Source organism: Zosterops lateralis, assembly GCF_965231275.1.
Source record: "Zosterops lateralis genome assembly, chromosome: 19".
Classification (NCBI taxonomy): Eukaryota; Metazoa; Chordata; class Aves; order Passeriformes; family Zosteropidae; genus Zosterops; species Zosterops lateralis.
In genome coordinates this window covers 787,329-807,190 of record NC_139779.1, presented here as the reverse complement: position 1 = coordinate 807,190, position 19,862 = coordinate 787,329, and the positions used below count along the sequence as shown (strand labels likewise).

Sequence of the window (19,862 nt, the reverse complement as noted above, 5' to 3'; positions counted from 1 at the left end):
ATCCTCTCATCTTTTTCTGTCAGCATATCTGCATGAACAGGCCATGAGCACTGTGGCTGTTTGTTGGGGATTTCCATGGGTCTGGCAGCAGGAGCTCTGGCTGCCCCACCAGATAGCAGAGCTCCTGGATGTGCTAATTGTGTGTATGCAAATTAACTCTGGCCTGCAGGCTTCCTTGAGCTAAAATTCCTTCACTGTTCCAGCTGAAGACCCCTGACCAGTGTAAAACAGCTCTTGGGAAACAGTTTCTACCACTGCCAGGGCTCCCCTTCCCTGCCCAGCCAAGTGCCCCTTGCAGCCTTGGGCACTGTGAACCCTTCATGGCTTCAGGTCAGCCTGAGGGATCTGCAACTGCTACACCTGTCTGCCACAAAAGAGCAGTGACAGCAGCTCTCCTGTCCCCAGAGCCAGCTGGACACAATGCCCTGAGCCTGCCAGCTCCTCTCCAGCCTCTGCTGCGAGGTGGAACAGTGAGGAGGGTGATGTTAGGTGAAACCATGGTCTGTTTATGCTCACAGCTTAATGCAAGCTGGAAATTTGAAGTGAGAGGCTTTCCAGAATGCCCATAAAATCTCCAGGAATTTAATAATACAGCAATTTTTCAGTACCTTCATTGCCGGGCACCAGAAAAACAGTGCAAAATAACAACTAGCAGGCACAAGATGTTCTTAAGAGCATCCTTACATTCTTTGCTTAGAGCTATCAGTGGGAATTTAAGCACCTTATGTAATGGGCTTTCTCTTGTAGCATCTGCTGCTTCACAGGAGGATGATTGGAGAGGGAATGTATTGATTTAAGAGGAGGCATTTGGGGCCTTGACAACTGTCCAGCTCTACAGGAAGAGCTGTGGCTACTGGGTCGAGGAGCAGGTCAGGCTGATTCTGCAGAGTGCCTGCAGCAGCATTAGCCACGTAGGCTTATCTGCAGGGTGGAATCTTTACCAAAAATAACCCCTCCACTGTGTCAGATACCAGCATTTTTGCCATGTTTCAGGGATTTAAGTTGGACACCAGACAAGATTAAGGACTGTTGTGAACTCTTCACCCTAACTAATTGAGACTGACCCTTGGATGGCTCCTTGGATGCACTGGCACTCACTTTTCTCTCTTGAGACATGTGCACCACGAAGTGCAGTCTGTGTCTGATAAGCAGGAGGGCTTTAGGGAAAAGTCCTCTTACCTGTAGTAGGGAGGAATAATTTCCTGCTTTGGACTTTTTAGCATCCCTTCTGCTGAGCAGTGCATGGTTAGGCTTTAGATTTTGCTGACAGTTATGAGGTGCTGAAGATTGAAAGCAGATTCTGTCTTTTTCTGCTTTTTCTCTCCGTTTTTAAATCTGACCTTATTAGTAGAGCACTGTCTGAATATCTTGCAGCTCTCCCTGTCAAGACAAGGTGTGCCCAGGGAGGTGGTGTTGAGCTTGGTCCTAATGCAAGCCTTTAATCTGCATTTTAAAGCTGTTTTTTTAAAAAAGCCTCAGCACCTACTGAAGAAACAGGTAAAGAGAGGTCAGCTGGACCCACATTTCTCACCCTCAGTGGAGAAGAGAGGGAGTAACCCCAGTGCAAGGGCCCAGAGCCCTCCACATGCCCCCGAGCAGGGGCCCTTCTCCCCCACAACAGCTGAGCCAGAGCAGCAGAACCTGTTTGAGAGCCACCCTGAACTAGTGACCCTCCTCACTGTCACACTGCCTGGGGGGTGACACACAGCCAAGGCAGAGCAGGCCAATCTTACAGGGATCAGGTTGACCAGTTTTATATTAAGCCACCACATATGTGCAGCACATGAGTGGCTGTTTAAAGAAAGCCTCTTACTTCCCCTCCCTCCCCCTCTTTGAAGGCTTATTTCTTTTGTCGCGTGTCATGGGGGCTGGCAGCAGGTTCACAAAGTCTGAGCTCTCCCAGCTCAAGGTCACTGGGATTGTTTAACTATAATCTCCTTTTCTGTACTCTCTACTTTTCCTACAACTTGCTGTTCTGTCTTTCTTAAACTCCTGAGCAGGAGAGGTGTTTGGCTTTGTGTGTGTGTGCAGCCCCTCGGGCAGGGTCTGTGTGAGAGTGAGCTGGGCCTTGTGGGGACCATCACAGACCACTCAGCTCTGGGCAGAGACACACTGCATCCTCCAAAGGGATATGAGGCAGAGGAACACTTCTGTCACTTATAAAGAGCTCAGTTGCTTGGCATCTTAAAAAAAAAAAAATGGTTTTCTCTGCAACCTGGAAGGTTTGAATCCTTGATCCAGCTTTGAAGGTTGGTTCCTGCCCCAGAACAGGTATTGGAGGAACCAGATCCTCACCAGTGCTGCCACCAGTCCCACCCCAGCTGGGCCTGCATTCCAGCTGTGGTGGGAAAGCTCTGCTCTCCCAAGGAAACCTTGGGTTCTTCCACTGTGCCAGCTCACTCACTAACAGCTCTGATAAGGTCCTGGTTACGTGTGTGCAGGAAAGCTTGGAAAGTGAGGGGATCCTGGGTGATGGGACTGGGGAGCTCCTGCTGGGATCAGGAATGATGCTCCTGCCTACAGCAAGGGCTGCAGAGTCTGGATTGTTTTCTTAGGGGGGAATGGTGAGAGTTTCAAGAGAATTCAAAAATGGCATCACTGTAATCCCACTTACTCTAACACCATGTCACAGTATGAAATAGGATAAATGTTTTTAATGTAAATGCAAGACATTGGCTTTGCCTTGTGCTTAACAGGGCACCATTGGCTTCCCTGCTCCAGGAGCACCTGGCTGGGGTAAAAAGCTGTCTCCATGTCCCACTAAACCTTGATCCCTGTTTGCCCCTGTCTCCTTCAGAGTGCTGGTGTGCCCTGGGGCCCTGGTCCTGCATGGCAGAACAAAGCTGCCTCTGTGAGCTGCCAGGGAGAGGAATTCAGGGGCTGCAGGGGAAAGGACTGACTGTGAGAGACTTGGTGCAATTCTGGTGTTACCAGCCCAGCTCAGCTGGGGCTCTGTGTGAGCTCAGCAAACTCTGCTGTCTTCTGCTGGGGTGTTGGAGTTGTGGAAACATATTAGAGATCCAGCTCTGAGCATCTGGGGCCCTGGGAGTTTTGTTTTTTTGGAAGGTGATAGCAGGGCAGGAATCCCAGGAGGTAGATTTTTGCACTGTCTCTGTTCCTTCTGAATTTTATCCAAGTCATTCAGGAGCAAGCTTTTGGGGGCAGTTTTAATCCTGCATCATGGTGGTGTGGATGTGCAGAAAAATTAATAATAGCCAGCATCAGTTGGGATGTCTGTGCTTTTATTACTCTGCAAAGATTAGTTACAGAAAAAAAAAAAAATCTACCCAAACTTCATCGAACTGTGGCTCTGCTCTGGTCCTGCTTCCTGCTCATTGAAATTCCTGGCCTCCCCTTGAGTCAGCTGTGTTTTGTGTTTCATCCAGTTCAGGGCATGTCACAGAAGATGCAGGATGTGTTTCTTAGACTTCTGCCCTTTCTTAATGTATTCCTTTTCTTTGCTCCATGTCACAGTTACTAAAATTGGAAACTCTTTGTGTTGCCACCTACGGAGCTCCAAAGGTTGGGGCTGTTGAGCTCTGTCACAGCTCACAGTCCTGCGTCAGCTCTCCAAGCAAGAGTCTGGGTTAAGAAAGATGCAATTGTTAAAGGACATTCAGCACATTCACGTTTGCATCTGAGTCGGAAGTGGGGTTTAAGGACTAGAGGATTTCAGGCTTTTTATTTCACCAAGCACTGAGACACACTTTTGAGTTTCCCCTTCAAATAAAGTTCAAAGCCTTTTATATAGCTTGATTCCAGGAGTTGAAACTTTAGGATAAAGGCCAAATATTGTGAAATTGGTGATCTCATTGTGAGAATAGGCAACAGGGAGGTTTGTTTAGGCAGAACTTTTCAGGGAAATTCCTGGGTATCTGCGCTAAGTATCCTGGTTTTGTTTATTAACCACAATTGCTGCAGACTTACACTGGAAACATTTGAATGGGGGAGGAGAGAGAGACACAGCTCAGTTCTGTGTCAGGAAATACCAGATCGTTTTGTGCTTTCCAGGCTCTTCTATCTTTGTGACTGCCCAATCTGAACCTTATCACTGCGGGGCTTTGGTGTATTAAGATGTAGAAGGAGTCCTGCACAGATATCTCTCCAGGCAGGATACGGGTAAGGCTGGTTCTCTGATGAAGGAAAAACTGCTGGAGGAGGAGGCCACTATCTTTGTCTAAACATTTCTTTTTTGTTCAAATAAAGAAGTAATTTTCCTCACTGTGTCTGCTGTTCACTTCAGTACTGAAAAGCTAAACATCCTTATCTGACACTTTTTCAGGTTTTAGACCTGGTTTATTTCTGACTCTATTTTTAATGAAAAAGTTCCGTTTCATTAGTAGCTTTGCAAAACTTTTCCACAAGGGGAGAATAATATTTTAATGCCCTGTAATCCTAAGTGGAATAGCAGAGGATGGCCAGTCCTGGAGGTGCAGAGCACACTCACACCCAGGGGAAAGAGCAGCTGTGGGCACTGCTGGCCCTGCCAAAAGGATGAACCGTGAGTCAGCCCAGGCAGTGAGACAGTGCCACAACAGGTGACACTCTTATTTATGCACAGAGAGTAACATAAAGGGTCTTGTCTTGTTTTCTTGTAGAGAATACCAGAGGAGCTGACCCTGGATGCCTTACTAGAAATGAATGAGTCTAAGGTGAAGGAAACAATGAAGAGATGTGGGGCCAGAGATGAGGAGTGCTCCAGGCTCAACGGGGCCCTGAGCTGCCTGCGGAAGGTGACAGAGTCAGGTACAGACTGCCTTGTTCTCCTGTGGGATTGGTGTCCAGCAGCCCAGCCCCTTCTGCTCAGACACTGTTTGGGATGTTCTGTAACCACAGTCAGCAATGGCTCTGGGGTGTGCACAAAGGGCACTGATCAAACCTCTCTAGAGCCATAAGTTGGGTTTGGTTTGGACATCAGGTCAGAGAAATAAATGGAAATAAATGTATGTAGAATCCTCTCTTACTCAGCAGACTATATCCTTATTAGTAACCCTTTCTGTTCAGTGTTGTGGCTAATGCTCCAGTTCCTTCTCCATGGGTCAGTACACATCCTTGACTTACTTAAATATAACCAGATTCTTTGTAGGTGATGCCTTCCCCAAATATTGCCAGCTCAGAGAGAAACCTTTCCCCAGCACTTCCACAGGCACTGTAAAGTCTGTTTGTCCAAGAGCCTCTCCCAGCAGACTGGTACTCACATGCACCACATCTTTCTTTGTTATCAATCTGTCACTGAAAGGTGATGTTTCCTGTTGGTATTATGACAGTCCATCCATTTTCAAATCACGAAGATTAGTTAATGGAAAAAGTCAGCAAACAGCTCAGTCTCGTATTTCCTTTTTTCTAATCTTTCTTGTCCCAGGCTGTCAAATATTTCCCATCCACACTGTATAAACCAGCCATTGCTCAGGAGTCATGGCATTCACCTCTTAGAAAGCAATGGCCTATTTAAAAACCCAAGTACATATCTCTAAAAAGCTCAAATCCTGGGGCTGTGCCGGGGCTCAGGGGAGATGCTGCCAGGTGAAATGGGCACCTGGAATGCCCCGGGCAGCCCCGGGCTCTGTGCCCTCCGTGCTGGGCTGGCACTAACGCCGCTCCCTTGGACAGGAGGGGAGCTGAGGGACGATGTGCCGATGGCCCTCCCCGAGCGCCGGGACAGCTCCTGCTCTCAGCCGGACCCCTCCTGGTCCCCGTGCACCCCGGCCAAGGGCAGCCAGCACCAGCAGCCCCGCTCCACATCCACAGCCCCGCCCTGCGAGCCACCAGCACCCAGCCACGGGCCGTGCCCCTCGGCCGAGACGCTGCTGGAGGCGCTGGTGCTGCCCGCGGCCGGGGGCCGGCCCAGGACCCCGCACAGCATCACCGTCACCCCCCCGGCCACACCGCAGCCCAAGCGCCGGCACCGCCTGAAGCCGCCGCGGACGCCGCCGCCCCCCTGCCGAAAGGTGTTCCAGCTGCTGCCCAACTTCCCCACCCTCACCAGGAGCAAGTCCCACGAGTCCCAACTGGGCAACAGGATAGACGAAGTTCCTCCAGTGAAGTAAGTTTCCTCCCAGAGTGGAGCTGGCAAAGGCTGCCCTGTGTAGGCAGGAAAATGTTGGCAATGCAGCACCCTCAGGAGCCTGTGCAAAGGCAGAGGTGTCTGTGAACCTGACAGCACATGCTGCAGGCAGCAGGTCCTGCTCTAGCAAAGTGTGTACCTGTCACAGCAATATCAGTGCCTGAAAAAATGTATCTTTTCTTCTTTCTAGGTTCGGTAAGAAATTCTCACAGCTGTGTCTGCAGTGCCTTGCTTGGAGGGAAGAACCTGTGCTTGTCAGCTCCCTGTTGGCCATCCCTGGGCAGCCTCTGGAGATTCTCCACAGGCTCTCCCATCCCACAGCTCCTGTTAACTGAGCAGGACCTTGGCCTGCCACAGAACTGCAGGGTTTTATTTGGTTGCACCTGGTGTTTTCTAAGATGACACAAGCAAGGCAAAGGAATGCTGATGTTTCAAGGGTTAAAGCCAGGGGGGTGCTTATCTGTGACCTCAGACCATCAGCTGGCACTGATGCCTCTTGGGACAGGAATTCCACATCTAACCATTTAGTGCTTTTGGATACCAGTGCCCAATGTCTCTGCAGTGAGGTTAAGCTGTGTGCAGCTTTCTGAGGAGGCTGCAGCATGTGCTGCAATGTGGGGTGTTCTCTCTGTGCTGAGGAGTCTGTTCACGTGGGTGATGGCTGGCAGGAGCAGGGCTGGGTTTCTCCAGGGCCATTACGATTTCTATCCTGAGGTGTGTCCCAAATACAACCTGTAACCTTGAAAGCTAATGGAGAGAGTTTGGAGCAGCTTGGAAAGTGTCCAAAAGTATCCAAGTATTTTAAAAAAGTATGAAAGTCCAAATAAGGATATTATAGCACTGCACATACAGCTAATGCCCTTTAAAACAAAAATCTCAGGAATTACTTTCAGAAATAGAAAGATTGTAAAATGAAAATGCCAGCAGAAATCTGAGCATTTCCCTGGGGAGAGTGAGATAATGGGTGCAATAAATGAAAAAGGCATTGGAATAAATTCAAACAGAAATGAAGGATCTTGGTGCTTCTCCTCATACAGACCTATTGGCTGGGTTGAAATCTGCTGTGGGCTCTGGTGAGTCCCAGACAATCCCAGACTGGCTGATACTGATTTGAACCCTTCAGTGAGGATTTAACATCTGATCCACTGCTAACAGCCATCTTTACTGCTGTGCTGGGATTGTTTGGTTGGTTTAGCACTAGACCAGCAGCTTGGATTCCTTGGAAAAGCACCTAGCCATTCCAGCCTTTTCCAAGAGGCTCAGGATCAGATGCCTTCAGAAGCTCCCCTGGACTAATGATAAAAAAGACTGTGGTGCCATCTATGGTCAAGTGAGGAGACTGGCTCTGAGCCAGCCCTGCTGCTGTGCTGACACTTGCACATTGGGGTTTGCCTCAGATGTGCAATATTTCTGTAGATTTAGTTCAGGAAATATGCCAGAATTCTGAGTATTGGAGAGTTTTCAGGAAGTTATGTGCTCTAACCACTGCCATCCTGGAGTGGCATTTGGAAGTTTAGATCTCCCTTTCTGCACTGCTAAGTTAAGTGAGCTCACATGTATGTTTGTATTCTTCTGGGTCGTGCTAGAAAACCCTGTCTAGAAAATTGAGATAATTTTCAGTGAAATGGAATATTTTGAAATCTACTGACACTGCAGGAAAACTAGGTGATGGTATTTGTGGTAAACCAATAGGGAGTAAAGCAATTAGGAGTAAAGTCTGACTTTCCACTTTAAGAATGGCTTAGACCTGGTCAGATGGATTTCTATAATCCCTAAATATAAAACATCACAATTTATCCAATCATATGGAAACAAATACAAGAGCAACTTCAGAGGGGGCAAAGCAGCCTGAGCTGTGACTCCTCATGGCTGGAGGTGCTGACCTGGGGCAGTGGCTGCTGGGTTTGTGTGCAGGGTGGTGAGCACAGGTGAGCAATGCCCCCATAACCCTCCTCTTGTTCTCCCTCAGAGCTCTCCCAGGGATCCCCCCAGACGGTACGAAGAGACTTTGGCCTGGCTGTGACCCACAGGTGAGCAGCAGGGGCAGGGCCCTGGTGCCAAGGACTCACCTGGGTCTGGAGTCAGTTCAGGTGTTAAGTTCAGCTGCCTACAAATGCTCATTTTCCCTTGGCTAACATCAGCTTTCCCCCCTGTTGTCTCTGCTAGGTTCTCTACAAAGTCCTGGTTGTCTCAGATTTGCCAAGTGTGCCAGAAGAGCATGATGTTCGGGGTGAAGTGTAAGTACTGCAGGTGAGCACACGGGGATGGTCTCCTTCAGAACAGCCTGCAGCTGCACTCACCACAGCCTGCAGTCACTCCTGTCTCTGGGTGTGATGCACTTCTAGCAGTGGCATCGTTTTTTCAGTCCTTCTGACCTGGCAAAGGGATGCTCTGGCACAACTCACACTTGAAGCTGGCAGCCTGACACATGAATGAACCAAATCTGCTTCCCTGCCACAGGCTTCCTACTTCATCCTGGGCAAATCTTGTAGGGGAAGCTGGATCCCTAAACAACAGCCATTTTTACTTTTCTCAGGCTTGTTAATCTAGAGCACTGAGATTTTACTACTTCACTGTTGCTGGCTGAGAGTCAGTGAAAGTAACTCTTTCAAAAATAAATCAGATGCTAAGATATGTGTGTGGCTTTCATTAGCCTAATGACACACATAATAGGATTCTCCATACAAATGCCTGCTGCTCTGGGGCTGAGCATTCCAGAACTCCTTCTGAGATTAGCATAAGAATTACAAATTAAGGGTAGGCTTCCTCTTTTTGGGAAAGAACAAGTTGCTATTTAACATGTAATGGTTATCTTTCAGATTAAAATGTCACAACAAATGTACTAAAGAGGCACCTGCTTGTAGAATATCCTTCCTTCCCAGTAAGTAATTTTCTACAAATTCTTGGCTTTTCAATGTATTTGATGGTATGGAAAGAATAAAAAGTCTCATTAAAGCTGTTTTTCTCCCTTCTCCAACCTGTTTTTTAGTAACAAAAATAAGAAGAACAGAGTCTGTCCCGTCTGATATCAATAATCCAGTAGACAGACCCACAGAGCCCCAGTTTGGAACTCTCCCCAAAGCACTAACTAAAAAGGTACGAGGTGGCTGGAGCCTGTCCTGAGCCCCTGGGAGCTGCAATAGGGGGAGGTTGGAGCCAAAATGGCTCCTTGAGCTCTCACTTTGCAAGCCTTGGATATGTGACATGTTCTCCCTGTGAACCAGGGGTTGTGCAGAGCTCCAAGTGCTTCCTGGGAAAAGCAAAGCCACAGTCAGGCCTGGGAACAACCTCCCTCTGTGTCCAGCACACAGTGAGGGGAACTTTCTCTTTGTTGTTTCCTCACAAGTGCCTTTCCCTGCTTTGCAGGAGCATCCACCAGCAATAAACCACCTGGACTCCAGCAGTAATCCTTCTTCTACAACCTCCTCCACCCCGTCCTCTCCAGCCCCTTTCCAGTCTTCCAACCCCCCCAGCGCGACGCCGCCCCCAAACCCGTCCCCCATGGGCCAGAGGGACGGGCGCTTCAACTTCCCAGGTAAACTCCTCTGGCAGGACACGCTGCCAGGACAGGCTCACCAGAAATTCATGGGGGCTTGGAGGTTTCTGAATACGTGGTTGTGCCCTAAGTGAGGTGTAAAAGTGTGTCTTATTAGCTGATAAAATGAAAATGTCTTTCTTACCAGTTTTTAAAGGGTATCAGGAAGATATCTTTGCAGGAAACAGATTATTGAGGAATGATTCTCCTTTTCCTTTTTGGAAAAGGACTGAAGAAAAAGCTATTTTTTTCTCCTCCTTTCCCCTTTGTGTTGTACAATGCATGCTGCCTGCAATGTGTGCTCACCAGGGGCTTTCAGTCAGGAGAGAGGTGCTTGCTGGAGCAGGCTGTAAAAATGAAAACTGAAATGAATTACTTTACCAGACCCTTCCAAAATATAACTCACAATCAACATCCATTTTTAAACCACTGTCAAGCATGACTGGTGGAAAGGAGTTTATCCTTCCTGCCCTATGGATTGTGAGCCCCAGTGTGCAGCTTTAACCAGAGCTGAGAGAGGCAAGAATCTCTGACAGGGGCAAAGATCTAAACAGTGAGAATAAATGTAATTCCTTTGACCTGAACTGAAGTCACAAGGGGCTCAGTAGCTGCTACAGCTGGCCTTCAACACTGCTGAATTTTGCATCAGCTTCTGACCTGTGAACTCAAGTTGCTGTTTGAGCCTGCTAAAAAGGACCAGAGGCAGTTCAGTATTAGGATTCTACTGCAGCTACTTTGCATTGGGACAAACTGCTCAGATTCACTGAAAATAAATAAAAGAGGCAGATGGTTCATGAGCTTCAGCTTCTGTGGGGGCACCTCTGCAAAGCTGAGACATGAGAGCACATCACACCTGATGTGGGCCTGCCTTGCACATTCCTGGGCTCTCCCTTTGCTCCTGCCACTGGGGATCCAGGTGTGGTGTTTGCCCACCAGGCTGTTAGAGAGAGACAGCACAGCTTGTGTTTGATACCTGTCATCTGTCAGGGCCCTCCCAAGATGCATGTGCTGAAATTCCCCCAGCAGGCTGATAATCCACTAATCTGTTCCCAGCAGTGACCTGGGACTAATTCATTGAATGCACATGAGGCACTCACTGATGATCCTCTAATTTGTTTGTGTTGTTTTGTTTGTTTGTTTGTTTTTCTCCTGGTATTTTTTTTTGGCTGTTCCTTTTTTACAAAACCGCAATTAATTAAAAAGCTGCCTACTACCTTCAGCATAGACAACAGTTTATCTTCCCAGGTGAGTTGATTGTTTTAATTCTACTAACCAACTTCTACTGCCAAAACATAACTTGTTTGTAAACCTCTGCATGCTGCCCAAGAACAATCATTCTGCTTTAAAAACCTGCCTAAAACAATCCAGATTTTCTCTTATCTCAGTGTGTATTCAGGCCTCTCTCCCCTTAATCTGAGGTAGTGACACGATTTATGTATTGAGATGGAGCTTTGAATATTGAGCTGTAGAACATTCATTTTCTGCTGTGGGATTCTATCCACATCCATGTTCTTCCTTTCTGAAGAGTCTCTTTTATGGCTCTGTGCCTGGCCCAAAAGACTTTACAGAGAGGTAGGGGACATGGAAGAGGACTGGGCTCAGCCAACATGCAGGCATAGGAGAGATGAGCATAGTTTTAAATCAGTAAAAGTATAAAATCACTTTGTCTGTGGTTGAGTTTATAATTCCTAAATAAGAAGTAAATAGTTGCTATTGCAGTGTTAAAACTTGCAGTCTATAGGAGATGGAAGGGTAAAAGATGTATCATAACTGTTTCTACTTTCCCAGAAATTCCCAGTCCTGCACAAACAGCACAGCTTCCAGAATCTGCTGCAGACACTAAGTAAGTAGAGTTTTAAATCCTTTCATTTGCACAGCATTTACCTGGTAATCCTCAGGTCAGCCCAGAAGTGCTGTGTTGTGGCCAAACCCAGATTTAACACCTGAGAATTCCCTGGGTAACTAGTCAGTGAGGGTGATGCTGGTATTCCCAGTGTTATAAAGCTGAATATGACACTTAACTCCAAATGGCACACTAAGGGGTCCAAGCCTTTAATGTCTTGTTCTGCTTGTGTGAAGGGTCAGATGAAACAGAAGTTGGAGTTTTAACTTGAAGGGCAAGGCACACTGAGCTGCAAGCAATCAGCTCTTTCAGGATCCCAATTGCAGGGCATGGAAAAGCTTCCAGCCTGCATTGCCAGCTGCTCCACTGCAGGTGTTTCAGGGGCAGGAATGGGAGTATCTATTCCTGGAACACAGTGTAATAACAGAGCCATGCCACTGCCAAATCAATTCCTGCCACTCAATTATCAAGAATCACTTCCAAAGCCTTTGTCCCTCATTTGCCAAAGTGAGCTTAGAGTCCTTCTCTTTTACACGGAGCAGGAATTGTATTTTTCTCTGACCATCTGTAGCTGTCAGGATCTGTTGTGTATTGGCTCCTTCTGCTCCCCTGATGGCAGCACAGCCCCCAGTGACACCAAACACTGTTTCCCCTGTTTGTGTTGCAGCGCTGCCCAGCAGTCGGGCACGGGCGGAGCCGCGCGGGAAGCACAGGTGGGTTGGCTGCTTTGCCCCCAGTCCCTGGAGCAGCCTGTGCTGCTGGGCTGCTCTGCCCCCAGCAGGGACTCTGAGCACACCTTCCCCTTCCCTTGCTGTGGGCAGGTGGAGGAACCAGAGGCCAGTAAGTCTGAGCCCGAGGATGATGAAGATGAGGTGGAAGATCTGCCCAGCCGGCGGCCGCACCTGCAGGGGATGATCTACCGCAAACCCAGCCAGACCAGCGTGTACCTGCAGGAGTGGGACATCCCCTTCGAGCAGATCCAGCTGGGGGACCCCATTGGCCAGGGCCGCTGGGGCAAGGTCTACAAGGGCAAGTGGCACGGGGAGGTGGCCATCAGGCTGCTGGAGATTGATGGCAACAACCAGGATCACCTCAAGCTCTTCAAGAAGGAGGTGATGAACTACAGGCAGACCCGGCACGAGAACGTGGTGCTGTTCATGGGAGCCTGCATGAACCCCCCTCACCTGGCAATCATTACCAGGTAAGGAGAGAGATCTTTCTATCAGTTCTACTAGATCTGTATTGTAGAGCTAGCTAATACTGTTCTCATATATAAACATTTCCTGTAGCTTCTGCAAAGGAAGGACGCTGCACTCCTTTGTGAGGGACCCCAAGATCTCCCTGGACATCAACAAAACCAGGCAGATAGCACAGGAGATCATTAAGGTAAGGGCTTGTTATGCCACGGGAGCCACTGGGTAGGGCCTCAGCCAAAGCTCAGAGCTGTACACGGGACTGGGAGCTGCTCCCTCAGCCTCTCCCCACACCTTCCTGCACAAATCCCACAGTTACAGCTAATCCTTGACACTGGAGTTAGAAGAGGAGATGTGTTAGAAGCTGGTGGAGTGTGCTTGGAAATAATAAAACCCCAAAAACATTTCCATGTCTGCTGTGTTTCCCAGGGCATGGGGTATCTCCACGCAAAGGGGATTGTACATAAGGATCTGAAATCCAAAAATGTCTTCTATGACAATGGGAAAGTTGTGATCACCGACTTTGGATTATTTGGAATTTCGGGTGTGGTTCAGGAAGGAAGGTAAGTGGAGGCTTCAGTGCTTGGTTCCACCTCTAGAATGACAAATGATCAAATAGGAAAGCATTTCCTGCAGTGCACAAGACCATTAGTTTAGTACAAACTCAGTTTGCATTGTGCATGTTTGCTTTGTTTCCCTTTTGAGCAGAGTTCTTCCTACAGTTGCAGCAGCACAGCTAGAGAGTTTGGATTAGGACTCAGAGCACAGAACAAACAAGACCTTAAGCCCAGGAAGGAGCTGTGAGAGTCAGGCTGACATGTGCCTATTTGTTAACAGGGCAAGAAAACTAGAAACAAAATATCAGCAAAAACATTGGAGTAAATAAAGCCAAAGCATCAGGTGCAGCACAGATATGGCCACCACAACAATGTTTTATTCCTGCTTCTTTCTTTTGGACTCAGGAGGGAGAATGAACTGAAGCTGCCTCATGACTGGTTGTGCTACCTGGCCCCTGAGATTGTCCGTGAGATGGCCCCAGGGAAAGATGAAGACAAGCTGCCTTTCTCCAAAGCTGCAGATATCTATGCCTTCGGGTAAGAAAGGAACACCCAGGAGTACCTGCTAAGTGAGACTGGCTACTGGTCTCAGCTTTCCAGTCAGTGCTCCCCTTCTCTCAGACTGAGGATTCCATCTGGGACACATTTTCCTCACCTATTCCAACAGTCGTGGGTGGCAGGGGTTTGCTGCACAGCCTCGGGCACCTCCCAGGGCTCAGCTGGAGCAGGGCCAGCACTGGTGTTTTCTCTCTCGGGAGCAGGCAGGGGCTGACTGTGTTGCTGGCATTGCAGGACCGTGTGGTACGAGCTGCAGGCCCGGGAGTGGCCGTTCAAGAGCCAGCCGGCAGAGGCGCTCATCTGGCAGATCGGCAGCGGCCAGGGCGTCAGACAAGTGCTGGCCACAGTCAGCCTGGGCAAGGAGGTCAATGTAAGTACCTCAGCCTCAGGAGTGCCCTCACAGCTGCTGATCAGGGAGGGAAGGGGGCTGCTTCAAGAGATTTATTGTACTCATGACCTGAAAGAGAACAGATGAGAATGAGAGACCATGTTAAGCCTGTGCCCATAACTGGTGCAGAAGTGAACACCCCCAGCACGGGACACTCCTGGATTCTGATAGTGTCCAGGCCCTCTGTGAGCAGTCTCTGCCTGGGCTCACACACATCCCAGTGCTCAGACAGTTTTCTGGTGTGCACAGCTGACCCATGAACTGAGATAATGAGCCACTACCCCTGTCCTCTGCAGGAAATCCTGTCGGCCTGCTGGGCCTTCGAGCTCAGTGAGAGGCCCAGCTTCACCGTCCTCATGGAAATGCTGGAGAAGCTGCCAAAGCTGAACCGCCGCCTCTCCCACCCAGGGCACTTCTGGAAGTCTGCTGAGTGAGTACCTGCTGCTGCTCACAGCACTGATGCCATGCAGTTTGCTAACTGCTCATTTCTGAGCTTTATTTGCTTTCCTGGGGCTGTCAGACCTGGCAGGGTGGGAGCACTGCTCCTCTGCTCCTCTGGTTCCTGGGAAATTATGTGACCAAGCCTCAGACACTTAATCTACTTCACCATAATCATGTCCCTCGAGCAGGGCCTGATCTCTGATCTGGTGTCAGAGAATATCACAACAGCATTGGGAAGGGCCCACACTGACCCCAAAGTGGTCAGGACTTCCCCTGTGATGGTAATGGCAGGTACTGCCTGAGGAAGGGAAGGACCCCAAGAACAGGCCACTGTTTCCCTCTGAAGGGGTTCAGACTGGAGGGGTTTGAGGCCACAGACACATCTGTGCCCAGTGCACATTCACCATGTCCTTGGCTCATGTTCTTTTGTCTCCTGAACTGCTCGTAGTTACTTTCTCTTTGTTCTAATGCTTAACCTACCCCTTCCTATAATCCTTCACCCTCTTCCTGCAACACCTGATCAGAACCACCCAAACCCTTGACGCAGGAACTGTGTCAGTTTGTGGCAGTTTGGTCTCTGCTGGGTGTGGGGACTTTGAAGTTTTATTTGAAAATTTTGTCACTTCTCCTGTGCAATTTCCCCCCTTTTGTACTGGATCCCTGACACACCAGGGATGTCCAACACCTTTAAACTGCAGATAGCTTCCCCCAGACTGGCCTCACCCTCACCCAAAGAACATGCTCTGAGCAGTGGAGCTCCCCCACCTCACCCAGATCCTTTCCCACACTGCACTAACCCCTGCTGCAGCCTGGTCGAAGCTGTAACAGTGTGTAGTTCTCAAGGGCTTGCTTTAAATAACTGAAAACTAACTCTCATGGTGTCTTTTTCCCTTCCCTCCCATATTTCTTTGTAGGTTGTAGCTACTGGTGCAATAACGGGCTCCACCTTGCATGCTTCCATGTGTCGTATCCTAACCGGCAACTTGGACAATCACCTTCCATTAAAAATGCAAAAACAAACCACGAAATTAACCCATGGACATAATCAACACTTTACCCGAGTTCTTCTCTCTGCCTTTCGCTTGGTGTGGGCTGTAGCTTCAATAACCACTGGTGTCTGCGAGACCCTCCTGGCTAACACCGGCCCCTGTGCCCGGAGTGCCGCGAATCCTCCCGGGACGGGCGGGGACCTGCTCTGCCTGACCAGGTGCACACACAGGCAGGGCTGCTGTCCTGCCTGCAGCTCAGGGCTGTCCCCACCCTGCCTGTCCTGACAGGCCCCTTGGGCTGTGTCCTTGGTGCTGCAGCTCTGTGACTGCAGGTGACAGGGACAGTGTCACAGCAGTCACACTGCAAACCAGCGGGAGCTGAGCTCAGACCTGGAGCCAGGGTCAGTTTTGTCAGGGCCAGTTCTTGAGTGGAAAAAGGATAGTCCCTGCTCCCCTTGGAGCAGCTGATGGTCCTTTGCCCACTGAGCACCAGGCTGGGGCAGTGTCCAGAGCAGGCCCACGTGGGTCAGCTGGGATCAGCTACAAAGTTGTGTAAAAGAGGGGTAAAGCAAGAGCACCCTTCAGCTCCTCCCCTGGCAGAGCTGGTGCTTGGAATGTCACAGTTTGCTTCTGTTTACATCCCTGCCCAGCAGAATGACTCAATGTAGGGCCTTGGCAGAGTCACAGCTACCACAGCAAACATGTGCCTTCTAGAAAAGGTCTCTTTTCACTGGTTTGGAGGGGAGAGGACAGGGACAGAGGAGAACACACACCCAGGGGGTTCTGCTGTCTAAGGACAAGCTCCCACATCCATTCCCTGAGCCTCCTCAGGAAAGCTCTGAGCTGAAAGTGCTGCTGGCTCTGCCAGCAGTGTGAGAGCAAGGGGAGAGACACCTTTATGTGTTTGTAGAGTCTGGGGAGGAGCAAATGGGTTTGGATTTGTTCTGTTGGGGTTTCTTAACCTATTCACGTACCTTGTCAAAGCTCCCCTTTCTCTTACAAGGAAAAATGTCAGTTTTTCCTTCTCTTCTACTTCAAGGGAAGCAAGTGCCCACTGAAAACAAGTGTCAGGCTTCTACCCACGGTACAGACATGGGAAAACTTTGTGCTCCTTCCCCTTGGGCAAATCAGATTGTGCAGTTTCTTCCCACTGATGAGGTTTGCATGAATAATTTCATGTGTTTGCTGCTGAATTACTCGAGCATCTCTTGGGTTATCTGAAGTGATGCGAGAGCAGAACCAAACTCCCTTCAGCTCCTTTGATAGGGCAGTAGCTTTGTGAGATGAATCATCAGTAACTGTTTCCCCCTCCCTTCTCCTCTCCCTCCCCACTCTCTGCAGCATTAACAGTAGCAAAGTTGTCCTGCGTTTTGAAAGATTTGGCTTGGGAATCCTGGAACCGAGTAACCCAAAGCTGTAGGCCGGTGTCATTGCCTGCTCCCACACAGCACCAGAAAAACCCTCCCTGGGGCCACCCCACGAAGACCATCAGCTCAGCCCCGTGTCCTGCCTGAGCACCAGCAGTTATTTAAACAATGTTTACATGATACTTTTGTGTGAACTATATTTTTTTAAACATAATAAACAGTGAATCAAGTTGAAGGACAGCCATTCTCGAATAGCACTGACGAAGAGAAGAGCTGTTCTGGTTGCTCCTCGTGTCCGTGGTCAGCAGGAGCTGCTCTCTGTGGGGCAGTGATGTGGCTCCTGTGGGGTGTTGGCCCTCCAGAGGTCACTTCTCTCCTGGGGCTGGGCCCAGCCTGTGCTCTGGGACTGGCCCAAACCACCAGGTTCAGCAGGGCTGCTGGGCCACCCTGAGTTTGGCTGTAGCAGGCAGAGTGCCTGGCCATGGGGGCTGGCTCTCACTTGATGACTCAAGTGCTCTTCTCCACAGAACTCGCACTAAAACCTGTCCCTTCTCATACAACCCCACAGGAATTAATTGCTGGCCTTAAAAAATAAATTCAAGACTTGTCACAGCTCTGCACAGGGACCAAATTATTCTTTTGAAGTTTAGGCACAAGTTCAAGTGCAAGAGAGACAGGACAAGGGAAAAGCTGTCCCTAAGTAATGCATTGACTAAGGCCTTGATGCACAGAGCTTCAGAGCCCCTGCACACACCCCCAGTGTTGCCACTGCCTACAGTTGGCCACGTTTGAGCTTGTAAATTCTTTGAAAAACAGAACTACAGCAGTTGCTTTGAGGAAAAATACCTTCAAGAATAACAGAAATCTTGTAACCAAGAAGGCAGTATCTGGGCCTGAGGTTCTGCCTGAACCAACAGCTCAAATTTGTTTCAGAGGTTAATTTTAAACCAAATCCAGCCCTTCCTCCAGTGCACAGTGTGGGGCTTATGGAGGTGACAGCCAGTGACCACACTGAGGTGGCAGATCCATTATCCCCCTTGGAAATCAATCCCAGGCCCTGGTACAGGGGCTCCCCTTTCCCCACCACCATCCCCGAGGCTCGGGGTGAGCTCCCCCATCCTCTGTGAGCAGGCAAAGCACCAGCCCTCAGTTTCGCTGCCTTGTGGAAGGAACTGAGTGGCACAAAACCTGAGTTCTGTTGAGCAGAGAGCCTCAGTCCTGTCTGCAAGTCAGTTGGAGCCTCTTACAAGTGTTGACAAAGACTTCTTCAATGTGTCAGATCCCAAAGAGAAATGGGTTTGGCATGGCCAGGCACTGCACTGCTGTCCTGATCCCCTGTTCCCCCTCAGGCTCTGCTGTTCTCGCTAACAGTGTGTCAGCAGCCTGAAGCAAAAACTGTTTTTCCCCGAGTGCTGCTCAATTAAGAGCAGCACAACACAAAGCCAAAGCCGGGAAAAAGGTGCTGCCCTTGAGAGGAGCCGTGCGGGGCCTCCTGCCTCGGGGAGGGCAGGGCAGGAGCTGCTGCAGGATGCAGACTGGCCTTGGCTCAGTCCGTGTTGGGGGCAGAGCGGCCTCGGGGCGCTCCTCACTCAGTTTCTGGGTGCATAAAGCAGGCCGGGAGCTGGGACACCCAGAGGGTTCTGTGTGGGATCAGCGGCCCGGCTGTGCCCTGGCTCCTCACAGCCACAGACTGTGACCCTTTGTCCCCAGGGCAGGTCCGGCCCTGTGTCGGAGCCCAGGTCAGGCTGTGGGACCTTCGGGATGAACACCCAGCCCCAGTCCTGCCCTGGGGCTCGCTCAGAGCCGGCCTTTCCCGGGGACTGGGGTCCAGCCTGGCCCGGGGGGACACCCAGAACTGCCCCTGAGCACAGAGAGCTCCTGCTGTGCCCCAGCGCAGCCCGGGGACACCTCTGTGCTCTGAGCAGCCCCGGCCCCGCACACCAGGCCACAGCCCCGGGCCGTGTTTGTGTCACACCCCCCCAGCCCGTCCCGGTGGAGCTGTCAATGTGACAATGCTGTGCAATGCTGCTACAGGAGCCACATGTCAGTAGTGAATGTAAATGGTCGTAACATGGTGAACATGGACACGTTTTCTTTTCAAATGTGATGTAAACTTTGTACAGTACAAATTTTTTTTATATTTTCTATGAACTGAGTGTCTTCCAGAACTGCTATTAAATTAATTACGAATTGTTAGAATTAACAACAGTTTATGTATTAGTTTATGCAACCAGGAAAAAAAAAAAAAAAAAAAGAGTGCACTCTATGCTACTGGAATTCTGGATATGTAGGAATCTTTTCAGTGAATAAATCTTTGGTCTGGATAAAGCAAGTGTTACCGGGTCCTGGTTTTACCTTTCCCTCCCACGGAGTTGCAGCTGAAGCAGAACAGGAGCAAATTCCCCCAGGGACCCCCCGGCACAGCAGCTCCTCCACCCCCTCTGCCCCTGCCCTTCCCCCGAGGGGCTCCAGGTGATCTCCCCTGCACAAACCCACGGCAATTACCAAAGTCTTCCCTCCCGGAGATGATGAGTCACATTATTAAATAGGTAATGAAGCCACCCTGGACTTTTCTCCAAGCACTGAACTGTTTAAGAAGCTGCTTCCCTCCCAAAAGCAGCACTTGGGGCTGCTCTGGGACCCCCAGGCACCTTCTCCATCCTCTCACAAGGTCCTGCCACCACCTCCCACCCTCAGAGTGGGGCAGAGCTCTGCCAGGCAGGCCCTGCTCTCCACCCTGGAAGTGCCATTACCGGGTGTTAATTAATCCCAGGAAGGTTCTGCCAGCAATGGGCCAGGGCATCATAAAAGCACTTTTACATCTGATCCATCTTCTCTGCATCTCACACCCAAACAACAAAAAGCTTAAGATAAGTTGAGCTTTGTTGTCCTTCATAAAGAAGAAATAAACTTAATTCTCAATTATA

General features: G+C 49.7%; 1 protein-coding gene across 1 annotated transcript in view; it reads left to right on the top strand.

Moving 5' to 3' along the window:
- KSR1 (kinase suppressor of ras 1) overlaps nucleotides 1–19,479 on the top strand; it is a gene marked incomplete at its 5' end in the record, with an annotated part of 50,147 nt that extends 30,668 nt beyond the window's left edge. The window contains 19 exons of the mRNA XM_083875225.1: nucleotides 4,599–4,746; nucleotides 5,611–6,043; nucleotides 6,255–6,259; nucleotides 8,034–8,094; nucleotides 8,231–8,314; nucleotides 8,884–8,945; nucleotides 9,054–9,160; nucleotides 9,431–9,599; nucleotides 10,803–10,844; nucleotides 11,388–11,442; nucleotides 12,110–12,155; nucleotides 12,264–12,643; nucleotides 12,732–12,828; nucleotides 13,065–13,198; nucleotides 13,598–13,729; nucleotides 13,985–14,120; nucleotides 14,435–14,568; nucleotides 16,910–18,713; nucleotides 18,858–19,479. Coding sequence (XP_083731351.1) covers nucleotides 4,599–4,746; nucleotides 5,611–6,043; nucleotides 6,255–6,259; nucleotides 8,034–8,094; nucleotides 8,231–8,314; nucleotides 8,884–8,945; nucleotides 9,054–9,160; nucleotides 9,431–9,599; nucleotides 10,803–10,844; nucleotides 11,388–11,442; nucleotides 12,110–12,155; nucleotides 12,264–12,643; nucleotides 12,732–12,828; nucleotides 13,065–13,198; nucleotides 13,598–13,729; nucleotides 13,985–14,120; nucleotides 14,435–14,568; nucleotides 16,910–16,988 — 2,304 coding nt within the window. The 3' untranslated portion in view covers nucleotides 16,989–18,713; nucleotides 18,858–19,479. The remainder of the gene's footprint in view (nucleotides 1–4,598; nucleotides 4,747–5,610; nucleotides 6,044–6,254; nucleotides 6,260–8,033; nucleotides 8,095–8,230; nucleotides 8,315–8,883; nucleotides 8,946–9,053; nucleotides 9,161–9,430; nucleotides 9,600–10,802; nucleotides 10,845–11,387; nucleotides 11,443–12,109; nucleotides 12,156–12,263; nucleotides 12,644–12,731; nucleotides 12,829–13,064; nucleotides 13,199–13,597; nucleotides 13,730–13,984; nucleotides 14,121–14,434; nucleotides 14,569–16,909; nucleotides 18,714–18,857) is intronic.
- Between the last annotated feature and the right edge of the window lie 383 nt (nucleotides 19,480–19,862).